Here is a 27,741-nt window from a genome sequence, read left to right on the forward strand (position 1 = left end):
CACGCACCTCCAAGTCGAGCAGAAGAGACAGCGCATGTTCCAGTACACAGACTGGGACAAATTTCGCAAAATTAGGGAAGAGCGAACGGAGAGTGAGGACAAGCCTGCCCTTGAACAATGGGTTGTACAGGTGACACGACATCAAAGCTACCACCAAAAAGGTTTGTACCGACCTCCCAGTGGAAAAGATGGGACAGCCGTCTGGCTCACCTGTTGGAGGCCAAGCAGTGCCTCCTCGCCAGGTGGAAAGGACAACGGCTCAACCGCAGGCTCAGAAAAAAGATATCGGAAATCAACAGAACTATAGAGAAACACTGCAGAGCCCTCTCTTAACAGCAATGGGATAAGGTATGTAACTCGATCGACGGGCCGATGCCCAACGGGGGCACCTGGAACCTCCTAAATCATCTACTCGACGAGACGAACACTAAAACCAACCAACGCAACACACTGGCGCACATTCTACACACAGCCAAGCGAGAATATTCGAGCAAGGAAATTTTATCCAAACTCGGGAAGAAGTACCTGTCAGTCGCATCGGGCCCTACACCACCTTCCCCTGACTACGAAGGCTCCGAGAACCCTGAGCTCGATGCAGAATTCGGGATTGAGGAGATCAGGCAGGCGCTCCACGCCCTCAACGGCGGATCGGCTCCGGGTCCGGACAAGATCACAAACAAAGCTCTACGGGACCGGGCGAGAAGTCCATCGAATACCTAACGGACATCATTAACCAAGCATGGAGCAGTGGTAAAGTCCCGGAAATGTGGAAATCGGCCAACACCATTCTCCTCCCCAAGCCAGGCAAGCCGCCCAGCCTTGATAACCTCCGCCCAATTTCGATCACATCGTGCGTGGGGAAGGTTGCTGAGCACGCAATCCTAAACAGGCTTTCACGGTACCTGGAGGACCACGACGTTTACCCACACAACATGATCGGTTTCAGGGTCGGACTCTCGACGCAGGACGTGATGAAGCTCATCAAGCATCACATTATTGACTGTAATACGTGGGACACGAGAGCCATACTAGGGTCTAGATCTGGAAAAGGCCTTTGATAACATTCTTCACTCGTTCGTTTTAAACACAATCTCGAGCCTTAACCTGGGGAAGCACTTTCATTCCTACACGAGATCTTTCCTGTCAGACAGAGAAGCCACCCTTAAGATTGGGGACCTGACTTCAGACATGATCAAGCTGGGGACTAAGGGGACGCCACAAGGGGCAGTCATATCCCCAACCCTCTTAAACCTCGTCATGATTGGAGTATCCAGGACACTCTCTGCTATCGACGGTATCAGTCATACCATATACGCAGACGACGTTACCATCTGGTGTACGGGAGGTAGTGACGGACAGGTAGAGACGGCCCTGCAAGAGGCGATTGATGCTACCGAGACATACCTTGAGTCCATGTGTCTTCGGTGCTCACCGCACAAGTCGGAACTGCTACTTTATCAACCCAAGTGCAGAGGCCCGAAACCAAAGGGATGGAAGCCACTCGCCGAATGCGACATAAAACTGCGCACAAACGACGAAGTCTATATTCTGAGGGTGGATGCTATCCGGATTCTCGGCATGATGGTAGAGTCGAGTGGTTCAAACAACCAGACAGTGCTGCGACTCACTAAGAAGACGGGCAATGCCATCAGAGAAGAGTGGCCAACCGGCAGCAAGGTCTCGAAGAAGATAACCTCGTGAGATTGGTACATGCGTTCGTAATGTGTCACTTACGTCGCGGCCATGCACAACTGGCAAAGATCGGAGTGGGATAAGCTCAACGCATTAATCAGGAAGGCAATCAAGAGAGCTCTCGGCCTCCCCATATACACTCACACGGAACGCTTACTTCAACTTGGCATGCATAACATGCTAGAGGAAATAGCAGAAGCACAGGAGAGGGCCCAGTTCGTCAGGCTATCTACCATACAAGCTGGAAGACACATCTTACAGGAGCTGGGCGTCCCCCCACAGTAATCAAAACAAAGTTCTGCAGCATCCCTCGAGAGCTGCGGGACCGCATCACTGTCTCCCCGATCCCACGAAACGTCCATCCAGAACACAACGTGGGAAGATGTCGGGTGCGCGCGGAGGCTCTCCTGGAAAAGGCTCGTGAATGGGCTTCGGAGAACAGTTTCGTAGACGCAGCGCGCTACGCTGACGACAGGCCTTTGCTATAGTTAGCGTAGATCATGAAGGGCAAATAACGAACGCAATCTCAATTCGGATGACGTCCTCTGAGATCGCAGAGCAGGCTAAAATAGCGATGTCCTTATTGGACGACAAGAGGACATCAATCTACAGTGACTCAATATCAGCTGTTAGGGCATTTGCCAAAGGGCATCGGGACTCTCCTTCATCGTACACCGAAATTACTCAGCACTTTTACTTGGCTCGGAGGATCTACCCCCTCCCACATGCAAACTCAATAGACCTCAGGCTTTGACACTAAGGCTTCTACAGATGGGGACATACCCAAATCCCCTACTTCTTCACAACATGTACCCCGAAAATCAGACAACAAATGCATGTGCACTATGCAATGACTTAGCGAACTTACCTCACATGCTCTGGTGATGATGAAAGCAACACTTCTTCACGCTGGGATGCGGTCCTATACAGCCCCAACCTCGAAGAACAGTTATGGGCTGTCCAACGGGCCGGCGACATGGCGGAGAGGCTCAGCCTCTCTGTCCTGATGTGGAAGTGGCCCGCTGCGCGCTAGTGCGCCCCCCAAAGGACCCCAATAAAGTTTTTCATCCATCCATCCATCCATGACACCAGAACACGTGCCAAAAGCTGAAAGAAAAACACACTGCACCACATGAGTCTCAAGCCTTCGCGTTGGCCTCGTGAATAAAAGGAACAAAGCGAATCGAAAGACGCACCACACCGCGTCTTCGCACTACCACAAGCCCAAGCTGCACTGACCTCGTTCGTCTCGCTGCACCAGTGGTGTCAGCCAACCAAAACACAGGAAACGGGTGCCTGCGTTCAGCGTGGTTTCTCCCTCCCGCTTCCCTTTCACACCCAATCGCACTCCAAGTGCTCCTCGTCACGTGCCTTTTACCCACGCCCCTTTCTCAGAGTGCGGGGTGGCGCGCGTGAGATCGCGGGAACATCGCGAGAGCTTCGTGAGGAGAAGCGCACTTGCGGGGTTGGGATGCGATGGGAGAAGCGCACTTGCAGGGGTGGGGTATGGTGGGAGAAGCGCACAAGCCGGGGCGCAGCTCAGCGCGAAGTTCGATACATTGATATGCCAGTGCACGGGAGTTCTATATATGCGAACAATAGCGCTATACTTTTGCATGGGATTCCCAAGGGGATGTTTAAACTGTTCGATATAGGCAATAATTCGATATATCCGGGATCGACTGCAGTTGTGCACAGTGTATGACCATACCATGAGCATTGCCACAGAAAATTATGTTGTATTTACACCATCTAGACAAAATTTGCTCAAAGATTTGGCCACTGTGGCTGATAATGCACGTCCATGCACATCCATGCGCAGGTCATGTGCCTTATCTTGGAGGTAATGTCTCCGCAGCAAGTGCAAAGGGCAAACTTAGACGGTTCATGCTCGATGAGCATTGGGTTCCTGTGTGTCTAATGTTGGTGGTCACGTAATCTCGTTTCCGAGACCCAGTGCGAAGTGGTCGCTTGTGTCGTGACTGCGATTTCATTCTCATCGAAGGAGATCTGTTAATGTTTGCCTGAGTGCACGTGGCACCGATAAAACTTCGAACTTTACTTTGTGTAGTTGTCTCTTTGCTATCGCCATCACTGCTCCTCCTTTCTGGCAAAAATGTGATGACCTGTTTTTTTAATTTCAGGACGAATATTCACATTTTTGACACTTTTGCTTTTAATTTTTGGGTGCTGACTGCGCGCACTAAGCATGGCCAGCCATGACGTCCAAGATTTACGCTGCCACGCGATGCATCACGCTTAACTCTCAGATGCCATGAGCCACGTCCGTGCATTGTTCTTGGCACGCTCTGCGGTGCTCATACCCAGCTGTTATAGCCCATCCTTGTTTCTATGCAATTTGTTTCTAAGTGTTTACCCACAGATGCTATCTACCAGCAATGCTCTGGGAATTTGTGTAGTTGTTTTTATTACTGAAACTTTAGAACCTCTAATTAAAAAAATTTGCAATCTAACAAAGGTTCTTATGCACATACAACTTTGTTATATCGAGGTTTGACTGTGTTACAAATGTTTCATCAAGCTTTACACAAAAAATTACTTCTGCTGATGAAAACGTTCCGTCCATCGGTCTCCAAACCTTTCTTGGGACGTCTTCAGATGGTGAATGGATGTAAGAGGTGTCCTTGCACCAAGCAAGTTTATGTAGACAACTTGCTGAAGCAGGCAAAATTGACAACCCTAATGTTGCTGAAAAAGTCGCTGTGATCCGTGAGTGAGTTGCTTGTCAGTATTTGCTATGCCAAGTTTGTTGCTGCTTGGGTTCTACATCTAAAATTATATCACCTTTAATACAAAGTGTATGTATCCCTGAAAGGGTGTGTGCTCAGAACAAGCTTAAAAAAAGATTACTGTTGTCCCTCCTTCCCTCGGTGTTGTGTCCATGGGATTTTACGAATTCTAAAGTCCGCAGCTTGGCAGGTATATGGCGGCCAACTTCTGCCTTTAAATTCAATTTTCATCCTGAGAATGGGCTTGAGCTTGCAGCAGAGTTAGGGAAGTGTCCAATGGTGATGTCTAGACAGCCGTGCTGCCATGGCAAGATTATTGTCTTGTCACTGAGTGCTTGACTGGCTGCTTCACGTGTGCTCTGCTGGCTTTGCAGGGATGTGAAGGTGAGCACGTTCATGGGTGACCTGGAGAAGGGCAAGAAGGCAGCACAGGTCCTGCTGCAAAAGGTGCCTCACATCATCCCACACAAAGAGGTCAGTTCACACGATGGACAGGCACTGCATCAAGACCAGAACCAGCTTCGTTTGATCAAGTTCATTGCAGCCATCCTGTTCTTTCGCTGATAGGAGAGCTCATCGCCTGTGTTGTGAGACCTAAGGTTGGCTTTTAGGTGTTGAGGTTCACTCTGCAGAAAAATGAGAATCAACTATTAAACAGAAAAACACAGCATTGAAGGGCCCCTCACCAGACCACACAGCAAGTTTTAGCTATGCACTGGAGGTTGTTATAACCCATCTTAAAGAGCATTTTACCACAAGAATTTTTCGAATTAGTTATATATAGACAGAAATATTTGAAGTGCCGTGAACCCATGATTTCAGGAAGCAAGCTTCACTGCCAAGATACACTCTCTTCGCTTACCCCCGTTTAGAAAGACAGTTTAGCATCTTTAGCATCATATCCCCGTTTAGCGTCTGCAATCGAAGTTGCTTCCCTGCATCCTTCCATACCGAAGCCAAAGGATTCTGTTACGCATAAGTCATGGGGCCCTGCATTTTTTTTTCGCATGTTTTTTTCCTGCACTGCGCACTTCTAGTGGTGGTCTCGCGCCCCAGCTGTTGCCATTTGTTTTGTTCTGCGCAGCACACAATATTGTGCATTGTGCTTGAGAACACCTGACTAGCGGTATAAGTCAGTACTGTTTGAACGCTAAAGTATACACAAGCGGATCACAGAGCACAACTGCGCTCTGGAATGCAGTAGAAAATGGCGGATAGTTTTGTTTACAGCGCACGCGATTGCACGACGTGGGAACAAGCAGACAAAACAGAAGTACGTCCTTCTCGCTACAGCACGAAGTAAAACAAAGACTCGCAGACATTCAGTTAGTAGGTTTTATTATTTATCTAAACTTTAGATCGTCTCGGGAAGCAACAGGTCAAATAAGTAACTGCTGTAGCCTTGAATAATTCTCGAAGTCTCATCTAGTGGTGGAGGACGTTTCAGCAATGCGAATTACATAGGAGCACTTGTGCAACTGATCTCGACTCTCCAGCTGGGAGCGTGGCTCCCTTAAGATGAAGGGTGCGCAGCCTTTGGTTTGAAATTTCAGCTGTTTTCGTGGTGTGCAGTGGTGTAATACTTTGCAAACACGATCGTCAGTGTACATTGAATGCACTGTGCTTGTTTGTTTAGATAGCTCAACCTGGTGAGGTGCCCTTTAATGAGACTTGCAGGGTGTGAAAGTGAAATTTCTCGCCTATTCACTGAAGCCAAAAATTTAGTGATGCTTCACTTCGTGGATGCGGGTTTTATCTGCCGGCGTATGGGTGGTATAGCGCACACAAAGATATCGGCCCTCGGTGTGCCTAGACACCTGCACTGCTCACATCACAGACCGTGTTCAAAACAAGCAGCAGCCGCCAGAGTAGAACGCCCCTTTGTAAACATTTGCTTACTAACTAAATTAACAAGCATGGTTATCAGCACACACAGGCAAACATGAACACATTACACTCGATGACCGCGGACACTCGCTGTAAAAACACTGGCGTGAGGAATCGGGACAGCAGCAGCTAGTGATGTGACCTTCATGCTGTCTATCGCTTCGACGCAAACTGAGCGGTGAGAACACAGTGCACGCAAAGCTATTAGCCATCAGCCCACCTAGACTGTGCCCCCAAAGAAGATCAATTTCAAGATAAAGCCTGCGCAGCCAAAGTACAATGCCCCCCTCCCTCTCCTCCCCTAATGCCATGCGCGCGATGGAAACAGCGCACGCATGGCACCCTTTCTGCCTTTGCGCACGTGAGATTGAGACAAACCCGATACATCCGTATCGGAAACAAAACCTGTAGGAATTGCCAGAGGAGGTCAACCCAGCGCACCTCCAACTACCTTTCTCCTCCGCAACGCTTTGTCTCATTTCTCCTTCCCCACTTTGCTCAATGCCACCTAGACTTTCCTCTAGGTGGCGTTCCTTTGCTGTACGCTCAGCACACTCCTTCGTACTTTTCCCAATGTGCAATTCTCTTTCCCTCCATGCACCTTCCTCCTCCACTTCCTTCGTAGCTTTGAACAAACATTTGACAATTGTGTGTAAAAGTCACCATTTACATTACTCTAGTGCAACGCTTTGTAAAGCGACCAATTTCAGCATCCTTGTAAAGTAGGCTTCAAGTTTGGAGGAAACGTCTGTACTATTATGAAGGTAGAAAATGGCACTAATAGCTTTCTGGAGCAGTGGCTCTTACCATTTCAGCTAGTCAGGAAGTCAGCATGAGGTCAAATTAATTGGGAACACTGGAAACATTGAAACAGTAAATAGGTCTTGCAAATGAATTCTGTGCAAATAGACAAAGGGGCAAATAAGTTCTGCGAAAATCCACAAGGTAAATCAAATTCCTCCCATTCTATGACATGAACAATACCACATTTCAGTGTGAAGTTGTTCTCTTATTGCTTTTGGTTACCTGCTGTTTTACATTAGCTTGCTCATGGCGCATCGACTATGTAACTGTGTGTGTATTTGCATTTCTCCAATTAAATTTAGTTGCAAGCTTAGCTTAGCACTATGCCTTGTGCTGTTTTCATTGTATAGCTTGAATCTTCCTGTACTGTCAGTTGTGTTGGTACTTGTGTGCATATAGTACTTTTGTTATTGTAGTGTTTTAGCTACTACTACTACTACTACTACTACTTATACTATTTAATTTGTACTTTAGCCCCCTTCACTTTTGCATCTTGTCCTAAATTTATTTATTTGTATTTCTTCTAAAAGCTTTTAAGAGTACATCATTCCAGGTTTTGTGGCCTGGTGAAAGTATGTATCACATCTAAGATCATCATATATTCTTAATAATACTAGTTGCCAAAAAAGACAGTCCCATTTGTCGTAACCTAGAATTAATTCCTGCGTCCATGCCATGTGAGCCTCTTTGTGTTCATTTTGCTGTCGTCGCTCGCTTACGTACCGTCATTATGATGCTGTTGCCGATTGTTCTCATGCCACTGTCATCATGCAATTGCCATGTCAGCATTGTGCCACAGTCATTGTCGATTATCATCATCGTGCCATTGTCAATCACTATTAGTACCACAGTGCCATTGTCAGTTATTGTCATGCCATCATTGTAATCGTGCTCTCATCATTATCGGTGTCATTATGCAAATGCCCTTATTGCTACTGGACTGGTTATCACAGTTTTTTCTGGCACTTGGGTCCTTTATTTGAGTTAGACTCTATGAACTTTTAATGTGAATATGCACATTAATGGTAGATCTTCGTGCAATGCCTTCCTTTGGTCAATGTGTCATCACAACATCCTGCTAAACAAAAAAATATTGTTGTCTTCGAACAGGACGTAAACATGTGACTTTTCAGTTGTGTGAGCCAGATTTTCTAACTAATGCACCACGCTAGTTCTGTTGAAGTTACGAAATAGTAGGAGCGTGGTCATATACGGTTCGGTGCGCCTGTGGCGAGGCCGTCAGACATGCCACTTTGTGCACGCTTTACTGAGGACTGGAGGCTAGTATTGCAAGTACAACTATTACAACCCAGTGCGTGACAGGGAAAAGGAAGATTTCTTTTTTGTCTGTGTGTAGCAAGAATCCACGTGTTACAAATAATAAGCCTGTAACGCTTGTCTGAGGGAATGTGAGTGAACGAGCAGTCCATAAACACATGGTACAACTGCATTGCACATTACAAAAGTGCATTGCGATGTGCTTGTGTAAGTGCACTTAGAGGAAACATGGGTGCCCGTCACCTGCCATCATTATATCTTGTTTCCTGCCAAAACCAAGGAGTCTGATAGCTTTGTTTTTGGTTGACACGCAGTACACTTCCTCTGCTTTGAGAAGGCATTCATATTCTCTAAAGCTAAGGATGGCTTTCTTTTCTTTTTCCGCTCTCGCTGTCACCCGGTCATGCCTTGGGTCATTCTCAACTTGTGGCAACCGCTTTTGAATGTGCATGCAGAGGGTGGTCCTGTTCCGCAAGTATGTGACCAACGAGAAGGCGGTGTTGGGCCTCACCGAGTCCGCCTGTGCGCTGTCGCAGTCCACGCTCATCACCGTGCACAGGACACGTATCGTCGAGGTCAGTATGCCGCAATGGTGATGCACGTTTTAGGCACGAGGACTTTTTTGCCTTTGTTCAGAGTTGCAATGTTGGCTCAGCGGGGCCTAGGCCTCATCCTTGGTTAGAAAACGCATGGACACAGAAAGACTGTACTATTTACCCAATTTTAATGAAGCCCAGGTCTAATGCACAGGTTGAAGGTTCAGCATAAAGAAATTATGCGCACCTGAGTCTAATGCGAACTCGATATTTATTGCAAGAAAAAAATAATTACCATGTCCCCAATTAAAAAAGAAAGAAATGAAGCGTGCAGAATTTGTTTTCTCACAACAGAAATTTATTTACTCAATCAGGATGTTGAACAGAGAAAAATACTGCTTTGGTTCTGGTTTGGTATGCTCCAATTTTGTTCCGTTTGAGTTCCGATTTGGATAGATAAAAATTTCCGAACCAAACCAATTTCCAACACTGTTCCAACGTTGAACCCTTTTGCAAACCAGTTTAGTGTAGTATACATTATGCTGGCCTATGTCAAAATTCTACAGAGTGCTGTCCACTCCGCATAGCATAGCGCAGGCTCTGTCAGGAGATGGAAGAAATGAGCTTTCTGGCTCATGGGAGACATAAATCAATGCTTTCTTTTACAAAAGTATCAATGAACTTTAATGTTGTGCAGCTACAGCAGCCATACACATAATCCCGGATGTCCCAGGCAGGGTTTTGCAAGAGCATGCCGCACGTGGTGCGGGGCCTTGACGCATCCTCCCTCTTTCCCGCGTTTCCTCTCGCTCTCATCCGTACTGAGCACAGGCAGGACAATATAAATTCATTAGAGTAGCAAAATTTTCTAATCGAGTCACTAATACGAGCATTTGAGAAAAACGACCGCCCAATATTGAATTGAGTGTTGACTATTTACAATTTCTAAAAAAAAAAAAGCTAAATGAAAGATTTAGTGGAGCCTGCCCGGCAAGAAAAGGCTTGTTTGCATTATTTGATACGTGTACACTGTGGTACAGTATGATCGCATTCGGTGCGCAATGTCATTGAAAGTAATAAAAAAAGAAAAAAACGGGATGTTCCGAATGCATGCAGTAGAGTGCGTAGTGCATATTGAAAGAGCAAAGGGCAATACTACCGCAAATTGTGTTTGAGGAAGTACAGACATGATGAGATTGGTCAGAAATTGAGTTTATTCTTCGAAATTGAAACACTGAATTCAGAGGCTGCCCGAGACACTCTTGCTCAACGGCTGGCAACTACTATGCATGAGTCACCTGCTCCGTGTGTTTGCTCAGGAACTCGATCGTCTGCGCAAAGGAGTATTCGACAGCCTCGAATAGTGAATTCTCGAATCAAGTCTGTTAGATTCATATTCAAAATTTTGAATATTCGCACACATCTAGTAAAAAATACTAGTCTTCCGAGACGCATAAACGCATGAATTTGTAAATGAAATTTCTCACGGTCACAGCCGAATTATTGTAAAGTTTTTTTTTCTTTGTAAGTCTTGCATTGCAATTTAGTAACATAACATTGCAAACTGAGGATGCACATAGATCTGGGCGTTCAGATCCGACAATGCAAACAGCAGCTGTGCTGGGTCCAATTTTGTTTTCCTTTGTACGCTCGTTCGAAGTATGATGTGCGGCGCTTAGGTAGTTAAGGTCCCATTGTAGCCATCGCCATAATTCTAGCGATAGGGTTATCAAAAATGAGCTATCGGAAAGCAGCCGAGGCACCTAGATAGGATTGGGTAACGACTAGGCATGTGCGAACATAAAAATTTTCTAATACGAATTGAATATGAATACTTAACTGCAAATATTGAATTGAATACAGAATAATGATGCACACATGCATTTATTTGCAAGTTTGGTTATCTTAAATTTGGAAACATTGCAGTTACATTGTCAAAGGTAAAAACTTTAACAAGTAAGCCTTTATACTAAAAGATTGTGTATTTCGCTCATGTTAACTTGGGAAATTGAGTAATTCCCACTAGCTGTCTATTCTCGTCAACCCATGCCTTACCATACAACATCAAATGCCCATGAACTCAAAGGCACTTGACCCTGTGCCAGTCATCAGTTGTATTTTCCGTCAAGCAATAACCTCAGCATTGGAGATGGCACTGCAAAATTAACAAATGAGCAAGGCCAAGTGCAGCGTTTACACCCAGACAGAACAAAGTGGTGCTGCACTGTATCCGATGACCGTTGGTTGGAAAAGAACTGGGAAAACATTTTTTCCTTCTTCCTGTGTTTTATGCCACATGCAAGCAGGCCTTCTGCAGCACAGTTTGTGCAGCAAGCCCCATCTGTCGTTTTTTTTTTCAGTGCAAGGTATCTGATCGACCCACTGTTGCCAAAGTACTGCATTTGCCAGAATACCACGCAACCACCGATATAATGCGAGGCATACTAAATTATACTGCAGGAAGAAGGGAGAGGGCACCTTCGGTTGCATGAAAAAAAAAAAAAAAGGTTTTATTGTGACTCCAAGTACAGATGTGCAATGCAAACCACACTCGTTTAGAATAGCAACTTTTAGTGCACTGTGATGGACACAGGAATCGCGGCAATGCCCATCGCCTGTGAGATATTTAATACAAGTCCCGGGTTTTGCTAGGGCGCGCGTATTGCGGTAGTCGATCGGCCATCCCTCTAGCCTAAAATGTTGTAAAAGGCATGGGATATGTTGTACGGAGGCGCGACATAGGCGTGCAGTGGGTAGCTGGCGTAATTACATAGTGAGGCCACGTGGACGGGCATTGCTGCTGAGGATTGGCCCATTGGATCTGTACTCTTGGAAAGACCATTCCTGTTGCAGTTGGATTCTTTTGCACAGATCGCCCCCTTCCCCTTTTGTTGCACTGTAAGAGCAGCCTCGCTATCCTCAAACCTGTGCCCCTTGCTATTGAGGCTGGCTTTCTCGCAAATTTTGCGAGCAGCTCAATATCGCAAAATTCAGCACGAGATCATACACGTATTCATAGACTACATAGAAACAAATTATACGAACCGTGTTTGATCCCACACTTAGAAAAATATTGACACGTGTACTTATCTTTATCGGGCGACCACGTTTGGCCACCTAACAAATGTTATCGTGCAGCGCAGGACGCGCCTGCATGTAAAAGAAGTTTCTGGAATGTTATCGATGGTTCCCTCCACTGTCTTTCACCGCAACTTGTGTAATCTGATTGCATGTATGCGCGACGCGAATAGTGCAGAACTTTGTGGAAGGCACGCGGGTCCCATCGGTTAATCTGGAACATTCCACGACTGATCTATAAAAGTCGACGCGCTTGACCCGCAGATCAGATTTTCGACGATCGCCGAGCGTGTTCGCCGCTATCGTTGTGCTATAAGTATAGCCTGTTTTGTGGGCACAGGTTCGCCCAATAAAAGTTTGTTTTGTCGTTCACAGTATTGCTACTGTGTTCTTTGACGTCACGACCACGTGACATCTGGTGGAGGTGCTGGGTAGAGGTGCTGGGTCCCGTCAGGACTTCGTCCAGAAGTATTGCACGCCCTACATGACGATCCGACCTAGGATTTTCCCGGACACTATCGAGGATACAAGAAAAGTATTATTGGCCGCACCTGACCGCCGACGTCGCCCGTTATGTCAGAACATGCCGAGACTGTCAGCGACGCAAGACACCGCCGACAAGGCCAGCCGGATTACTACAGCCGATCGAGCCTCCTTGCCGACCATTCCAGCAGCTCGGGATGGACTTGCTGGGACCCTTTCCGACGTCAACAACCGGAAATAAGTGGATCGTCGTGGCGACGGACTACCTCACCCGCTTCGCTGAAACTAAAGCACTGCCGAAAGGTAGCTCAGCCGAAGTGGCGAAATTCTTTGTCGAAAACATCCTGCTGCGACATGGTGCCCCAGAAGTCCTCATCACTGACAGAGGAACGGCCTTTACAGTGGAGCTCACTCAAGCCATTCTGAACTACAGTCAGACAAGGCACAGAAGGACAACGGCCTACCAACCGCAGACGAATGGTCTTACGGAGCGGCTCAATAAGACCCTCGCCGACATGCTAGCGATGTACGTCGACGTCGAACACAAGACGTGGGATGCTGTCCTGCCGTACGGAGCATTCGCTTACAACACGGCGGTGCAAGAAACAACACAGATCACGCCGTTCAAGTTGGTTTACGGCAGGAACCCGACGACGACGCTCGACGCCATGCTGCCGCACGTCACTGACGAAGAGAATCTTGACGTCGCTACTTATCTCCAGCGCGCCGAAGAAGCCCGACAACTCGCCCGCCTACGGATCAAAAACCAGCAGCATACCGACAGCCGACACTACAACCTCCGACGACGCTTCGTCGAGTACCAGCCCGGCGACCGTGTTTGGGTATGGACCCCGATACGCCGACGAGGACTGAGTGAGAAACTACTGCGACGCTATTTCGGACCCTACAAGGTCATCCGACGTATTGGCACACTGGACTATGAGGTCGTGCCAGACGGCATTTCGCATTCACAGCGGCGCCGCGCACGACCTGAAATGGTCCACGTGGTGCGTCTTAAACCGTTTTACGGACGTTAACGAACTTCCCTTATTTTGTTGTTTTCTTTGCTACGAGTGCTTATTTATTACTTTCGTTTGTTTGCAGCATCGGGTCGATGCTTTTTAAGAGGGGGGTAATGACACGTGTACTTATCTTTATCGGGCGACCACGTTTGGCCACCTAACAAATGTTATCGTGCAGCGCAGGACGCGCCTGCATGTAAAAGAAGTTTCTGGAATGTTATCGATGGTTCCCTCCACTGTCTTTCACCGCAACTTGTGTAATCTGATTGCATGTATGCGAGACGCGAATAGTGCAGAACTTTGTGGAAGGCACGCGGGTCCCATCGGTTAATCTGGAACATTCCACGACTGATCTATAAAAGTCGACGCGCTTGACCCGCAGATCAGATATTCGACGATCGCCGAGCGTGTTCGCCGCTATCGTGCTATAAGTATAGCCTGTTTTGTGGGCACAGGTTTGCCCAATAAAAGTTTGTTTTGTCGTTCACAGTATTGCTACTGTGTTCTTTGACGTCACGACCACGTGACAATATATATTCGATTTGTTTCTAATATTTGTATCCAACCGAATATTTCAAAATTTCCGAATACCTTGTTCTCAAATCTAATGCAAATTAAAAATATGCTATAATACTGATAATATTAAAAATTTTGAATATTCGCGCACTCCTAGAAACGAAGTTTTTCTCAGTGACGTGCAGTTTACGAATAGATGATGCAGACAGGGAGAAATATTTATGTGCTTATCAAAGACAGAGTTAATGAGTGAGAATGCTTGTGTCTGCATGGGGTGGACTTCACTTCCACACCTTGACAGCTGCATTTAGTCAGTTTTTCTTCAGGTTTAAGTGTTTACTATCTGGCTGGTGGTGGGCAACCTGTGGCATATGATAAAGTGCAGAATTACATTGTATTACATAAATTACAACTTGGAACCTTCTAGCCTGCAGTTAAGAATGAAGCCAGCAAGTGAAATTTTGCTATGTTTTGTGCTTTTGAAAAATAATTAGGTGCGGTCATTGATGCTTCTGAACCACGAATAAGGATAGCTTGTACTAAACACTGTGACGATCTTTGTTGCGCAACTGCATGGGGCACAGAGTCTTATGCTGACTAAGCACGGATACAAAACTCCAAATTGCACATATTATGCCCGGCAAATGACTTGCAGAAATCATAGAGCATTGTAGTACTTAGAGGCGCCAAATGTGCATTAAACCATGGCACGTAACAAAAGCACATTTCCCAAGCCGTTTACATGTAGCCGTTGTTAACGCCCACTGAGGAGGTGACGGCATTCATGAGTGACCACAATGTTTCTATGTTATTGTTAGAAGACGCTGTACGGACAAACCAATTGGTTTCGCTAGTTTCTCTTCGAGAGGACACCTTCATTTTTGCACTCCATTTGTGTGACAGTGTGCGGTTCACGGTTTATCTAGTATAGCGAACTCGCCAAATGGCCAGAGTGGGAGCTTCAACGGTAATGGTGACTCTGTTGCTGTCTGAAAATATGAGAACATCATACTTTCACTTATCACTAATGATCCTTGATGACTTGGCATTATCAGTTAGTGATGTCAAAATAAAAGATGTACTCATAATGGCAAAGCGTTTAGCTCAATTCAAAAAGACAGGGGCGTGACAGAGACACAGGACAGCGCTGCCTTTCAACTGACGTTTATTGAAACGCAGAGGCAGATATATAGCGAAGCAGGTATGAAAGATACAAAAGATGACTCCCACTCTATGCATGCACACACTATTACCATCCGGGAACGTGATTTTCTTGTCAGAAAGATTAACTGACGTTGTACTAACACAGCCTCCTCCCTTTTATCGAATCAGCCGGGCTTCGATTATTTCACGCATGCAGCGGTCTTTGCATCTCGTCTCCACTGTGCATGCGTCGAACATAAGCTTGCATGTTTTGCTGTGGTTTTGCCACATTTTGCTTGTGTTCTGCAAGCCTTTCATTGGTGGTTGTAGTAGTTTATCAAATGTGGTTTGATTGATATCAACAATGGCGTGTACGAATGATGGCTACCATTGTCATACTGAAGGTGATTCATGATAACTAGTTGCTCAGCCCTAGCATCTTCTAATTATTGTAATTGAATTGTCTAAGTTACGTTTCATTTGATATCCATGGCATTAGGATGCATGAAACTAGCAGAACGTCTGAGCGCATCACTAGTGATCACTAATGACTCTGCATTATCAATTTTTCATTTTATGACAGTTTTATTGACACCAATGACAACATTCACGAATGAAAGCTACCACTCTTATAGTAAAATATATGATTCATAATCACTAGTGACTTAAGCACACCATTTCCTAATAGGCGTAGTTGAATGACTCATTTTATGACAGTGCATTTGATATCCATGACATTATGGTACTTAAAACAGTGAGAACACTAAACTGAGAATAGTAAGTAACTTGTGATCACTAGTGACTAGGCCCTGTTAGCAAGGTGCATTATGCAGTTAATTGCCAATTTCATGAGAATTTCAATGGTATTAGTGACAGCATATGCAATCGAAGGACACCGATAGCGGCAGTAGAAAAAGTGATTAGTATTCGCTAGTACCTGTGCCTACCTGTGCCTAGTGATCACCATAGAGTTACTCTTTTGTGTTTCAGTTAAAACCCATGATGACATCGTTGGTGCATTACCAACTTGCTTAATGATCTAACGCTGACATTTCCTCACACTTTTCTGCTAGAATTTCTGTTTTCCGAGTGTCCTAAAAACTAAAAGAAAAAGGCCTACAAAAGTTGTTAGTCACCTGAGAGGAATGCTACTGGTTCCTCACCTTGCCCGTTTATTTTGAAGAAAAATATCAACCATTAATATTTTAGAAAATTTCAGTTGCTGTGAATTTCGAAGGTACTTGAAGGACATTATGCTTGGATTAACTCACTGGCATTTGGATTAATTTGGCTGGCATTTGTGTTAAATGTAGTGGTGTTTGGAATAAAGTTGAGTGGTGTTTGGACTGAAATCACTGGCAGTTTGAATAATTTGAATGGTGTTTGGATTAAATTGGCACGTGCACAGATTAAATGGACTGGTGGTTGGAATAAACTGTGGGAAAACCTGTATTAAAGTCCATCTTTAAATTTTATGTTTGTTATTTTATACTGTAAATGGTTGTTCACTGTGTGATGGCTTGATAGTGGTGTAATTCAACTGGTATTTACTCCCCCTACCCCTATTTTTGTTGAACCTATTGTTCCCCTTTTTGCTCCCAAAGTGGTAATTTCCACCAGAAGTGATAACCGACGTGCTAATGTAGTCACTCTAATAGTGTTACATTCTTGTTTCAGTTTTGTCAATGGAGATAAAATCAGTAAGAGGGAATCGCAAGGAAATCTGGCACTTGGAGAAGACATTTAGATTCTTATCATACAGTGGGCAACTTAATTTCGTTTTTAGTTGGCTGCAAAGCTTTACCTGATTTCTCAATAACTGCTCTCTTTCTTGCCTCTCAGGATGGCTATCAACAGCTGGCTTTGCTGCCTCCACAAGGCCTCAAGGGTGTCATCAGGGTGCGCTTCATCAACGAACAGGTACATTGATGGGCTAGCATGGTTTAGCATCAGCGCATATTAATAGCAGTTTTCAGAAACTGATATTGCCTTACGTCATGCACTAAAGATAACAAAACTCACGGAAGAAAGTGCGTATCAAAGTATAGATTCACTTGTAATTTTCATATACTTTTTGAATACTGTGGTGTTGAGACCTTCAGTGTTATGAGTACTGCAAGATCTTGGTATGTAAATTGCTTCAATGTGTGTTCTGCAACTTACTGTTTGCAAAAGTCTTGGAGGACTATTACCGTTTACTACATGGGGCAGGTCTACAATTTACGGTCTGCGGAAATCTCGGAGCACTGTCAATCCAGTAAACCATTGTTAACTTGAACTCTAATATCTCAAAATAATGGTTAAGTCAAGATCTTTTTTTGCTGCAGTGTCCACTCCATGGGTTTTTTGCCCCTTATATCGAAAAGCTTTTGTGCCAAACTCCAGATAACTTGAAACCTCGACCGTGGAAATACGAGGCAGAAGTCGCTGCCTAAAGGTTTCTATACTTTGTGTGCATTGGCATTTTCACCAGAAACGGAAAACAGAATTCTTTGGCCTTGGCAGCTTCTGATTAATGTTGTCAACGAATATTGAAAACACCTTGCGAAAAAAAAACTTTTTGAGTAGAGATGACATCATAAAAGTGAAGTCGGGTCACTACCATCTTCCTAGAGGAAGTAAATAACATTAGCTTACAGCAGAGAACACGAAACATTCTGTTCCAATTTCTTGCGGCATTTAAGACTGTGAATTTCGCCGTGTAGATACTCCTGGATGTGTTTCATTGTGTAACTGGTTTTAGGATGAAACATGAACGTCTGGTCAAATAGTGTGGGACGTCATGATGTCACTTCTAAGCCAAAGGCAATGCTTTAGCCCAAAGCAACAAGGTTTTGCAGTTAGCCCAGAATTTACATAAACAGAGCACAACCCATTGGACTGTGATCGATCTCCAGCTAGCACAGCATTTGCGAAGAATTTGCGGGGGCTGGCCACTTTGGAAAATTCTTTTTCAAGCCTCCTTGGTTGCACTGGGTTGTGCCATCTCTAACAGGAGAGTCAATGACGTCACTCCCAGAGAAGCCTCTCTTCCTACCCTTCTAAAAGAAATACCGTATAATCCGGAAGTTAGGTTGAGTGAACATATAGGTTGCCCCCTTATCTTGAAGTGAACAAAAAGAGGAAAAACAAAATCACTGAAACATATTACCGTAAAAACCCGCGTTTAAAACCAACTCGCATATAATAAGAGGTGAAATTTCTGGAACGCAAACTGGAAAAAAAAAAAAAGTTTTAATACGAGTGAGGAAAACTCGAGGAAAACATTTATTTAAATTGCACTCCGCACTTCAATCGGTGCCTTCCTCAGCTGCACTCGCTTCGGATAGTTCCTTGTCGGAAATATCTTCCCAGAGGTACTCACCCTCTGTGCCATCGAGCACGTTCGAGATGCCGCACTTCTTGAAAGCGCAATGCACAAGGTCCTCTGGTTTGCTTGCCCATGCGTCCACAATCCACTTGTATAGTGTGGCTGACGATTCCCGCTTCAGCGATCTGGTCGGCTCACCTGAGCGCATCCACTTGCATAGCATCGCTTGACTGCGTCCTTGAACAGCTTTTTCACGCAAACATCTAGAGGCTGCACCTGAGATGTCATCCCACCCGGGATAACGACGAGTTCAGTGCCAGATTCGCGCAATAGCCTCTTCACTGAGTCGGCCAAATGGGAACGAAATGCGTCCAGCACGAGGATGGATGGGAACGACAACAGTGTGCTGCCTGCACCACACAGACTTTATCCAGTCGAGCCCAAGATCCTCGTTCATCCAGCCTTTGTTATGGCATCCCAGGATGACATTTTTTGGCAGCTCCTCACCTTTAGGCACTGTCTTGCACTTGAGGATGACACAGGGCGGGAGCTTGCAGCCGTCTGCCGTGCACGACAACATGACGGCAACTCGCGTCTTCTCGTTGCCAATGGACCGGACATAAACTCATTTAGAGCTCTTTTCGTGCATGTTGGGGGGTGACAGCATGTCCAGATAAACTGCCGTTTGGTGATCATTGCCGATTTGTCCTAGCTGGAAGTTCTTCAACTTGTGCAGCGAAATAATGTGGCACTGGAAAGCCACAAACAGCTCTTCGAATGGTTCTGGCAGCTTTCGCGAAATCGAAGTTCAGCGGCGTAAGGAGTAGCGATAAATCGACATGTAGCGATAAATCCGGTGCTTGTTCACTTTGAAGGCGGCGCTTGGTAGCCCTTTTTCTCTTGCAAGCTCCCTAGCTTTTGCCTGCATAAGCTCCATGCTCACAGCTAGATGCGCGGCTCGCTGTTGGCGTACGAGCTTCATGAGGGCGAATTTGATTTCTGGGGATGTCCCATTCTTCTGGCCGTGAAAGCTTCTTCGCGTTCCGCTGCATGCGAATAGGGCTTCCTTCTGTCGACTTCACCCGCGAATGCTTCCCTCGTTGATGCCAAACTGCCTCCCGGCTGCACTGTTGCCCATGTCCTGCGCAGCTAAAATCACCTTTCTCTTGAAAGTAGGCGAGTACTGTTTTCATGGCCCTGACACCTTGCTCCTTCACTGCGGAATAAAAAAAGATGCCCTTCGCGAGGTGTGGTTTGCACGTGTGCTGCCAAGGTGCGCACTCAACAATAAACGATGCCATAGCCATGCAGCAATAATGAAGCCAAGCCATAGCCATGCAGCAATAACGAAACCAAAACTTCAAGCCCAATTTGTGACTGAAATTTTCGTTCGGATCCGCATATAGCACAAGGCGGGAATTGGGGACACTAACAATAATAAAAAAAAACTAATATTATACACGAAATCTTACGGTATTTTCACAACTGGCATTGCCACCGGTAGCGAGCACGCACAGAGCTCGTGCACAAAGTCCTCGAGTGCCTCATCAAGCCGTAGATTCACTGCACAACCTCGTGAAATGACGTTTTACACGAGTTGCACGGCAACAGTTCTGCTTTATTGTGCTTATCAATATCCCATGCTTCTTTTCTTTTTTTTTCAGAAATGTGAAATTGGCACTGAGCGGCCATGTTGCCGTTCACATTAGTGAATTATAGAACTATTATCGTGAATGGTGCTGAAAACTGTGTCCATGTGCAACTTCTAATTGCTCACAAAAAAAAAAAAAAGAGGAACATCACACTAGGTTGAATGAAAGAACGCACGCATTAAGACACAGTGCAAAAAGAAAGAAAAGGAAGAAAGTCGGTAATCACATTTGGACATATTTAGGATTGTTTATGCGTATTGACTATGAGGACAAGCGAATGGTCACCGACAAGGCTGTACATCAACACTTGTCAAGCGCATTTGGATGCGGATGCAGTTTTGGCTATACATTTGCCAACATACATGCTATAGTTGCCAGATGACGGTTCCCATTCTGCTCAATACTGCATTATAGGACGAGGGGTGAATTTAGTCTACTTTTTCAAGAAAATGTTTCGCTTTGTATTCCAGTTTATATGAGAACTTTCTCTGCCTCTTTTGCCTGTTTTCGTGGCCGGTGGTTGGCGGTCGAAGGTTGGAACAAGGCGCTAATGCAAAGGACTTGCGCACTCGCCTTTTGGGGAGCGTTTCTTGCCAAATGCCAGCTGTCATAGCGCTTTGAGATGCCCATGCTGTCCAACTATACTACCGCGAAAGATGTGCTGGTTAGCAGCTCTGTTTTCTATGGAATTATGTAACGAACCAACAAACGCTATCAAATTATTCTCACTACATTAAATATATGTCAAGTGCACCATTCCTTTAATGAAGCGCGTGGCTTTCTCAAAGCGTTCGATTATTCACTTACGTTGACAGTTGTCGTCTGTAGTTTCTGCACAGTTTCCTTCCACTCAGAGCTGAGTGCAGCTCTGCATATTGCACCGCAACGACGAAGTTCATATCAGAAATAAAATGCCACCTGCATGCAAACTCGACTACGGAGTTGCGTCCGTAGGCACGCAACCGTAATGTAAATATGCACCCCAGCGACGGGTCTCTCCGAGTAACACATGCCGATCGCATGCGCTAGCAGCAGTTACAGGAGCCATAAACATGTGGCGGTCACCACGTTTTTTTTTGCACAGCCTCAGCTCCTTTCGTCCTGCCACACGTGGGTTGCCTGGGCAACAGGGCAATGCTGCTTGCATTGCTTTTCACCCAGCAAGCGATCGTGCTGGCACCACGCTCGATAGCCAAGCCATATGCCAAGCCGTATGACCACGCCCCCGCTTATTCTTTCCCTGTTCGTTCCATCTATCATCACTCATGCACGCTAGCTCGTGCGCTGTCTTCCGCTTCCTTGTGGCCTCAGACGAAAGTGGTGAACTGAGAGCCGAGTCTTTCTTTTACAGCAATGTTGTTAGGCTGTTCTTCAGAACACCTGTTTCTTTTTGTTCATTTAAGCACAATGACAAGTTCGGCAGAATCAGAAAGTGTTAAGCATCATGTTCTGTGCGTTTAGGAGATTCAACATGAAAGTCCTGTTGTGCTTTTTTTTTTTCTGCACTGCAGTGTGACAGTAAGTATCTTAAGGAAAGGATGCTTCTGCCTTTGCGTGTTAAATTTTTAGACACAATTTTGTTTCTCTTTCTCTGCAGTTGCATCCATTGTTCCACCAGCATAATTTGAAAACTGAACAGCAAAACTGATCAGAACACATTGTTATGTGTAATTACATGGCATTGCAACATACAAGCACTTTCTAGCCGGTATCTAAGCATGTGTAATCCTCAATGTATATTTTAGAGCCTGAATTATTGAACTGTTACAAATGCAGGCAATCTCATAAATGCAAGAATGCATTGCAGTCGTTTCTTTATTTGTTTGCATTTGTATTTTATGCTGATAGTAGTAAATACACTTGCCTGAAGCTGTCGCAATGCGATATTACTTGGTGCGTTATCTTCACTCAGTATTTTTTTTTCTTCCCACAATACACTGTTATGTGCATTGCACCACAGGGGCTAGATGAAGCAGGCATTGATCAGGATGGTGTGTTCAAGGAGTTTCTGGAGGAGACGATCAAGAGGGTCTTCGACCCTTCCCTCAATCTATTCAGGGTGAGTGCAACATTGTCGCTCTTCAATTCTCTGCGGAATTCCAATGGGAGCGTGATGCAACACTGCCTGTGAACTACACTGCGGGCTCATGTTGAAGAATTGCAGGTGGTGGAAACGAAGCCGGAGCCATTCCACCCCATATCCCATGCACCACTTTGGGATGTTAATGGGACACTAAAGGACAACCAGTTTAGGCTGTTCAATTCTTTCAATCTTTTTTCATTCATTTGGCAGGGAAAGGTCTATTATTACTGAAGCAAATACAGGCCAAACTTGCGCCTTTTTACAGTATTTTGCAGCCCCTGTGACATTTGAGTGCGCAATGCTGTAGTTAGGGCTGTGTGCATTTTTTCTTTTTTCCATGCTTGCACACCCCCACCCCCGTGCACAACCCCTCAGTTGTAACAGTCTGTCTGTGGCTTCGACATGCAGGCCACCTCTGAGCAGCGGCTATACCCATCGCCCACGTCGTACATCCATGAGAACCACTTGTCTCTATTCGAATTTGTGGGCAAGATGCTCGGAAAAGCTGTCTACGAGGTGAGTCGTTACAACCAGCCTTTTTCATAAAAGTTTGTGCACCTGCCATCATTTGTGAAAATAATGCCACACAAATCAATCGCAGCAATACTGCCCAGACAGGCATCTTTTTTTTTTTTTTTTGTGCTAGGAGCATCCGACAAGGTCTCGGGTGTCATCATATCTGCCAGGTGAGGTAAGAAAGGATTGCGCAGGACTATACCACAAGACAATGGGATGGTGTGCCGAATTATCTGTGTTGTTTTTCATTCGTTCAAGAGTGAATGCTGCATTTCTTTGAGTTGGTTCTCCATACGAGTCCAGCACACGCTTCTTGCAAAAGTCTCTTCTCTTTAGCTCTCTCGATTTGTGCAAGTGCACTTTGTTTTGAGGAAGAAGGTTGACTACTGCTGTCACAAGCTCACTACAGTACAGTAGACTTCTGTTAATTTGGCTCTGTTTATTTATTTATTTATTTCAAGATACTGCAGGCCAATGTGATGGCCCAAGCAAGTGTGAGTTACATCCAACATGAATGTACAAAACAGACAGCAAAAAGCAAGGAAGAAAAAAAAAAGGAAAAAGAAAAAGAAAGTTTAAGAGAGAAGGTGACACTCCAATTCAGCGAGAAAATTATTGGAACTAAAAATATCAGACGGCAATGAATTCTAATCTTCCACAGTTCTAGGAAAATAACTGAATTTGAAAGATTTTGATCGGGCAAAGATTGGGGTTAGTGAAAATTCATGCTCATGGTGTGTGCGTCGTGTTGTTAGGGGTGTTATATTGACAGTTTAATTGTTTAATTTGATTTTTTGGTTAATTCAATCCTGACCGAGGGTCCCGGCCAGCACCCATGCATTTTTGTAGGTAAATTTGCCCATTGCTGGATGATTTGAACTTGGAACAGTCGGCACACAGGTGCCTGATCCCTATAGGGACCCTGATGGCAACCCCTTTAGTGGCCGCGCCCGTCTTGGCGGAGCTAAGGAGACAGTGAATGTGTTGAACACGCATCTCTCGTCAAAAATGCCTAATTTCAGCCCGCCGTACGAAAATTTTCAAGCAATAACCATAGCTCACAGTGCCTTACTGCGATATTTACCTTGTTTTAATGCACGCCTTTCTCTTTTTAAATAGGAATTGGGCCGGAAATTTCCTGCACGGTGCAGTCGAATTGGAAACTAAAACCGCCTTCGCAATTGTCGTATGCTTTACTGCATAACACAGCTGTATCGCGGGGGAGCTGACTTAAAGAATAAAAGAAATTGTGTCGGGAGGCTGGCTTTATAAAACCAACCGCCATTGTGCAGCAGTTTTTCTAGCCGAAATCTCGGGTGGGCGTTTGATTTTTACGTCGTTTAGGAGCTTTAATGTCCCTTCTACGTTCGTTTTCTACTTCGTGCACATAAAAAGTGGGCGCGTGTTTCATTCGGGCGGATGTTAGAACAGGGCAAATACTGCCGAATGAATCAGCAGTGTGGTTCTGGCATTTTTCTTTCTGCGTCTTGTTTAATTTGACTCACCGGATAATTCGATCACTTTCGTCGTTCCACGGAAGTCGACTGTATCGTGTAACCGCGTTTTTATGCTGTCCTATAAAAAAATGACAAATGATGTAGTGGAAGCAACCCATTGTGTACACATAAACTGGATGCTGTATAGGAAGCGTGGCAATTTTATTCTTGGCATGTGAACAGCATGTTACTCAAAAACGAAGACACCTGCAGATGCTTTGTCTCAGTGGCTCTGATGTTGTGCCTCTGAGCCCAGTATCACAGGTTTGATGTTTACGCACCAGTTATTGGGCACACATGAAAGCATGTCAGGTGGTCAGAGTAAATCTGGCACTCTCCACTGCAGGGTCTTGCATAGCCCGTGTCACTTTGAGAGGCTGAAATCAATCAATCAATCAATCAATCAATCAACCAACCAACCAACTGATCAATCAGTTGATCAACCAATCAGTCAACTGATCAATCAGTCAGTCAATCGTGTTCCTTTCTTTTGTCCAGGGCATAGTGGTGGACGTGCCGTTTGCTTCCTTCTTCCTGAGTCAACTGCTTGGCCACCAGCACAGTGCCCTGTACAGCTCCATTGACGAGTTGCCCTCACTCGATGCAGATCTCTACCGGAGCCTGACTTGCGTCAAGGTACCAAATGCATTCCGCATGCACAATATGCCTCCAGAGAGATCCAGGCAAGAGTCAACAGCAGCTGCTCGTTCAGCCGTGTTTGCCTCTATGTCTCTCTCTCATCCGTTTGTGCACTGGAAACATTTTATTGGGGTCAGATTTTCAGCCAAGCCATTCAGCTAGGGCTGTGCGATTAGTATTCGAAACTTTTAGATAACGAACTGAATAGTCGGTATTCCTAGGTATGAATATTTTTGAAATGCTTTTAGAATATTTTAAAATGTGAATCGTATGCTTTATTAAACATAAAAGTGGAGCTAAGGTGTGATCAATTTTATCCCTGCCGGAGTAATACCAGCTATTTCAGTGAACACTCAAAAATTTTTGAAGAATTGCCTGTGGCAGATAGCACAATTCTAGTCCATAAGCTGGTCTACTCGAAGAAGCAGACATTACTTGGTCAAAAAATCTAATGCATAATCAAATAATTAACGCAAATTTACTAATTATGTTTTTAACTAATTCCTTTATGGCACTTATTGCAATTTACAAACTCCAGCTAGGGAGTTTGCAAGGTGGACCCACTTGAAATGAATTCTTTGGATTAAACCAGTTTCGAGATATTCATTCCCAAACTTCGCAGAGAAATGCATTGGCGTTCCAGTTACTTTCGTGCTTCAATGCATGAAACGATGTTTTGTTAAATGAAGTGGAACGGCAGTGCATTTTTACTGCAAGTTTGGGGGCGCATATCTTGTAAATGGTGTCATCCTTTCTTTCAGGTCGATATACCTTGCAGTCTTACCGGCTACAATTTATAAAGTGCAATATTTACCATATAGTAATTAGATAAAAAACTAATTAATGGATTTTTGTGAATTATATTATGTACTATTGCAATTATGTAATCACCAATGTAATTACACAATTACTTATGTTATCATGTAATTATTGTAATTTATGTAATTCTGTGATCTTTTTGTAATATCTGCCTCTTCGAGTAGACCAGCTCATCGACCAGAATTATGCCAGCTGCCAAAGGAAACTTAAAAATTTTGAAAGTGTTCCCTGAAACACCCTGTATAGGCATGACACATGAGACCTTATGTAGTGCAACAGGCTACCTCGCTCAGGGAGCCAGACTTTACTGGCTATACAGCCACCCTTCGAAGAGTCCTTGCACCCTTCGAAGAGTCCTTCATATGCGACCAAGCTGCTTATCATTGTGATAGTTATTATATGGACACTCCAGACGAATTCTCGCTGTCAGCGTCAACATTGCCACGATGCTCCGTATATATTTAGGTACCGTATTTATCAAATCTAACGCGCCCTTTCTTTCCGATAAAACGGGTCAAAAAATTTCGTGCGCATTAGAATCTAGTACAAGCCTAAATCTGCGTTACCATATCACCATGGGCATTTCAAAATGGCCACCTTGAACGTGCTTCAAGCCTAGCTGCTGTAGCTTTCTCCACGTGCTGTAGTACGTGTGCTTAGGCAGTGCCAGGGAAGTGCTGGCTTATGTTAGTCCACTGTCCGTCATACCATTTTCTGCATTTGCTCTACTAGCATGGAAGTGGTGACTGCGGAGACATGCTGGGTTCATCACAATGCCTCAATTAAAGTGAAAGTGATCACGTGTGCGGAGACAGACAGAAATCGGGCCGCATCACGGCCTTTGGAGTTCCCGAAACTTGCATGCGAGACTGACACAAACAGGAGAGGCATTCTACTCTGGCGGATGCTGCCTATGGCGCGGTCGTGTGGCTCCTATATTGAAAGCGATCTGCAATGGAGACAGAGTCTACGCATCTAGGCGTACCATGCCGTGTTCTCGTCATTTAGTTCGCGTTGAACCAAGAGGCTGCACAAAGGTCAATTCGCTCGCTCCTGCTACCGCACTTCCTGTCTCCAGCATTTTGGTAACGAGTTTCCGCAGTCATTAGAGAGTTTTAGATTAGGGGGATGCAAGCGTCAGGGCCCATTAGGGCTTGGGGCCCCAATGCTTGTGCCCCCCTAATCTAAAACTCTCTATTGAGTGAGTTGTGTTCATGTTTGCTTGTGTGCGTGTGACACCATGCTTGTTAATTTAGTTTGTAAGCGAATGTACAGCCGATAAAACTACCATTCTTACTTTTCTTATTGATGGATACTAATTTGCTTTTGCAATCGATGCTTCGCCTTTCTGGCGAAACTGCGACATTCTTTTTATTGATCGCAACTTTAGTGCATTGGGAGCAAATGTTTGTTTTTCCAAATGAGAGGAAGTTGTATTGCTGTATGAAAGAATGAGTTGCGCAGTACTATAAAGGATACTTTCTTTTTTAGGTCATGGCAAACAGGTGCGCGTTACAATCGAGGTCATTTTTTTTCCTTGCCTTTTTTTTTTTTAGTCATGGAAAACAGGTGCACATTACATTCAAGGGCACGTTAGAATACAGTAAATATGGTATATGTATGCTATATGCTTATCCATGACATACAGTCGCTGACTGATTTTTCGGACTCCAAAAATTCGGACATGCTCGATTATTCGGTCTGCTTCGCCGCACCGCCATTCTCCCCATAGACCATAATGTATAACAGCTGCCGAAAGTTTGAACACCTTGCAACCTCTCGTCGGATTTTTTGGACACTCCTTGAGCTAACTCAATTGAGAGCACCATGCACCGACTCTGACCGGTGCATGGTTCGACTTGCTGAACACCATTTTTGTTTTGAACGGAGCCTCGTTGCTGCCTTACGAAGTGGCGCTACTGCAATTCCCCGCTCGTCATCATCGTTTCTGCCTGCTTTGTGCTACAGCAGTTCCGGTCTCGGCTTAGTAAGCCATGTCAAGACAATCCAGCAGCCGATTTGTTTCTTTGTTTGTGC

The 27,741-nt window shown here is 45.0% G+C and overlaps 1 protein-coding gene across 1 annotated transcript in view; it reads left to right on the forward strand.

Annotated features, from left to right (window-relative positions):
• Positions 1-27,741, forward strand: part of LOC126524535 (ubiquitin-protein ligase E3B) — a 112,841-nt gene that overhangs the window by 68,300 nt on the left and 16,800 nt on the right. The window contains exons 18-23 of the mRNA XM_050172833.3: positions 4,817-4,916; positions 8,867-8,986; positions 17,032-17,109; positions 22,112-22,210; positions 22,643-22,750; positions 24,745-24,882. Coding sequence (XP_050028790.2) covers positions 4,817-4,916; positions 8,867-8,986; positions 17,032-17,109; positions 22,112-22,210; positions 22,643-22,750; positions 24,745-24,882 — 643 coding nt within the window. The remainder of the gene's footprint in view (positions 1-4,816; positions 4,917-8,866; positions 8,987-17,031; positions 17,110-22,111; positions 22,211-22,642; positions 22,751-24,744; positions 24,883-27,741) is intronic.

This window comes from Dermacentor andersoni, chromosome 3 (assembly GCF_023375885.2).
Source record: "Dermacentor andersoni chromosome 3, qqDerAnde1_hic_scaffold, whole genome shotgun sequence".
Classification (NCBI taxonomy): Eukaryota; Metazoa; Arthropoda; class Arachnida; order Ixodida; family Ixodidae; genus Dermacentor; species Dermacentor andersoni.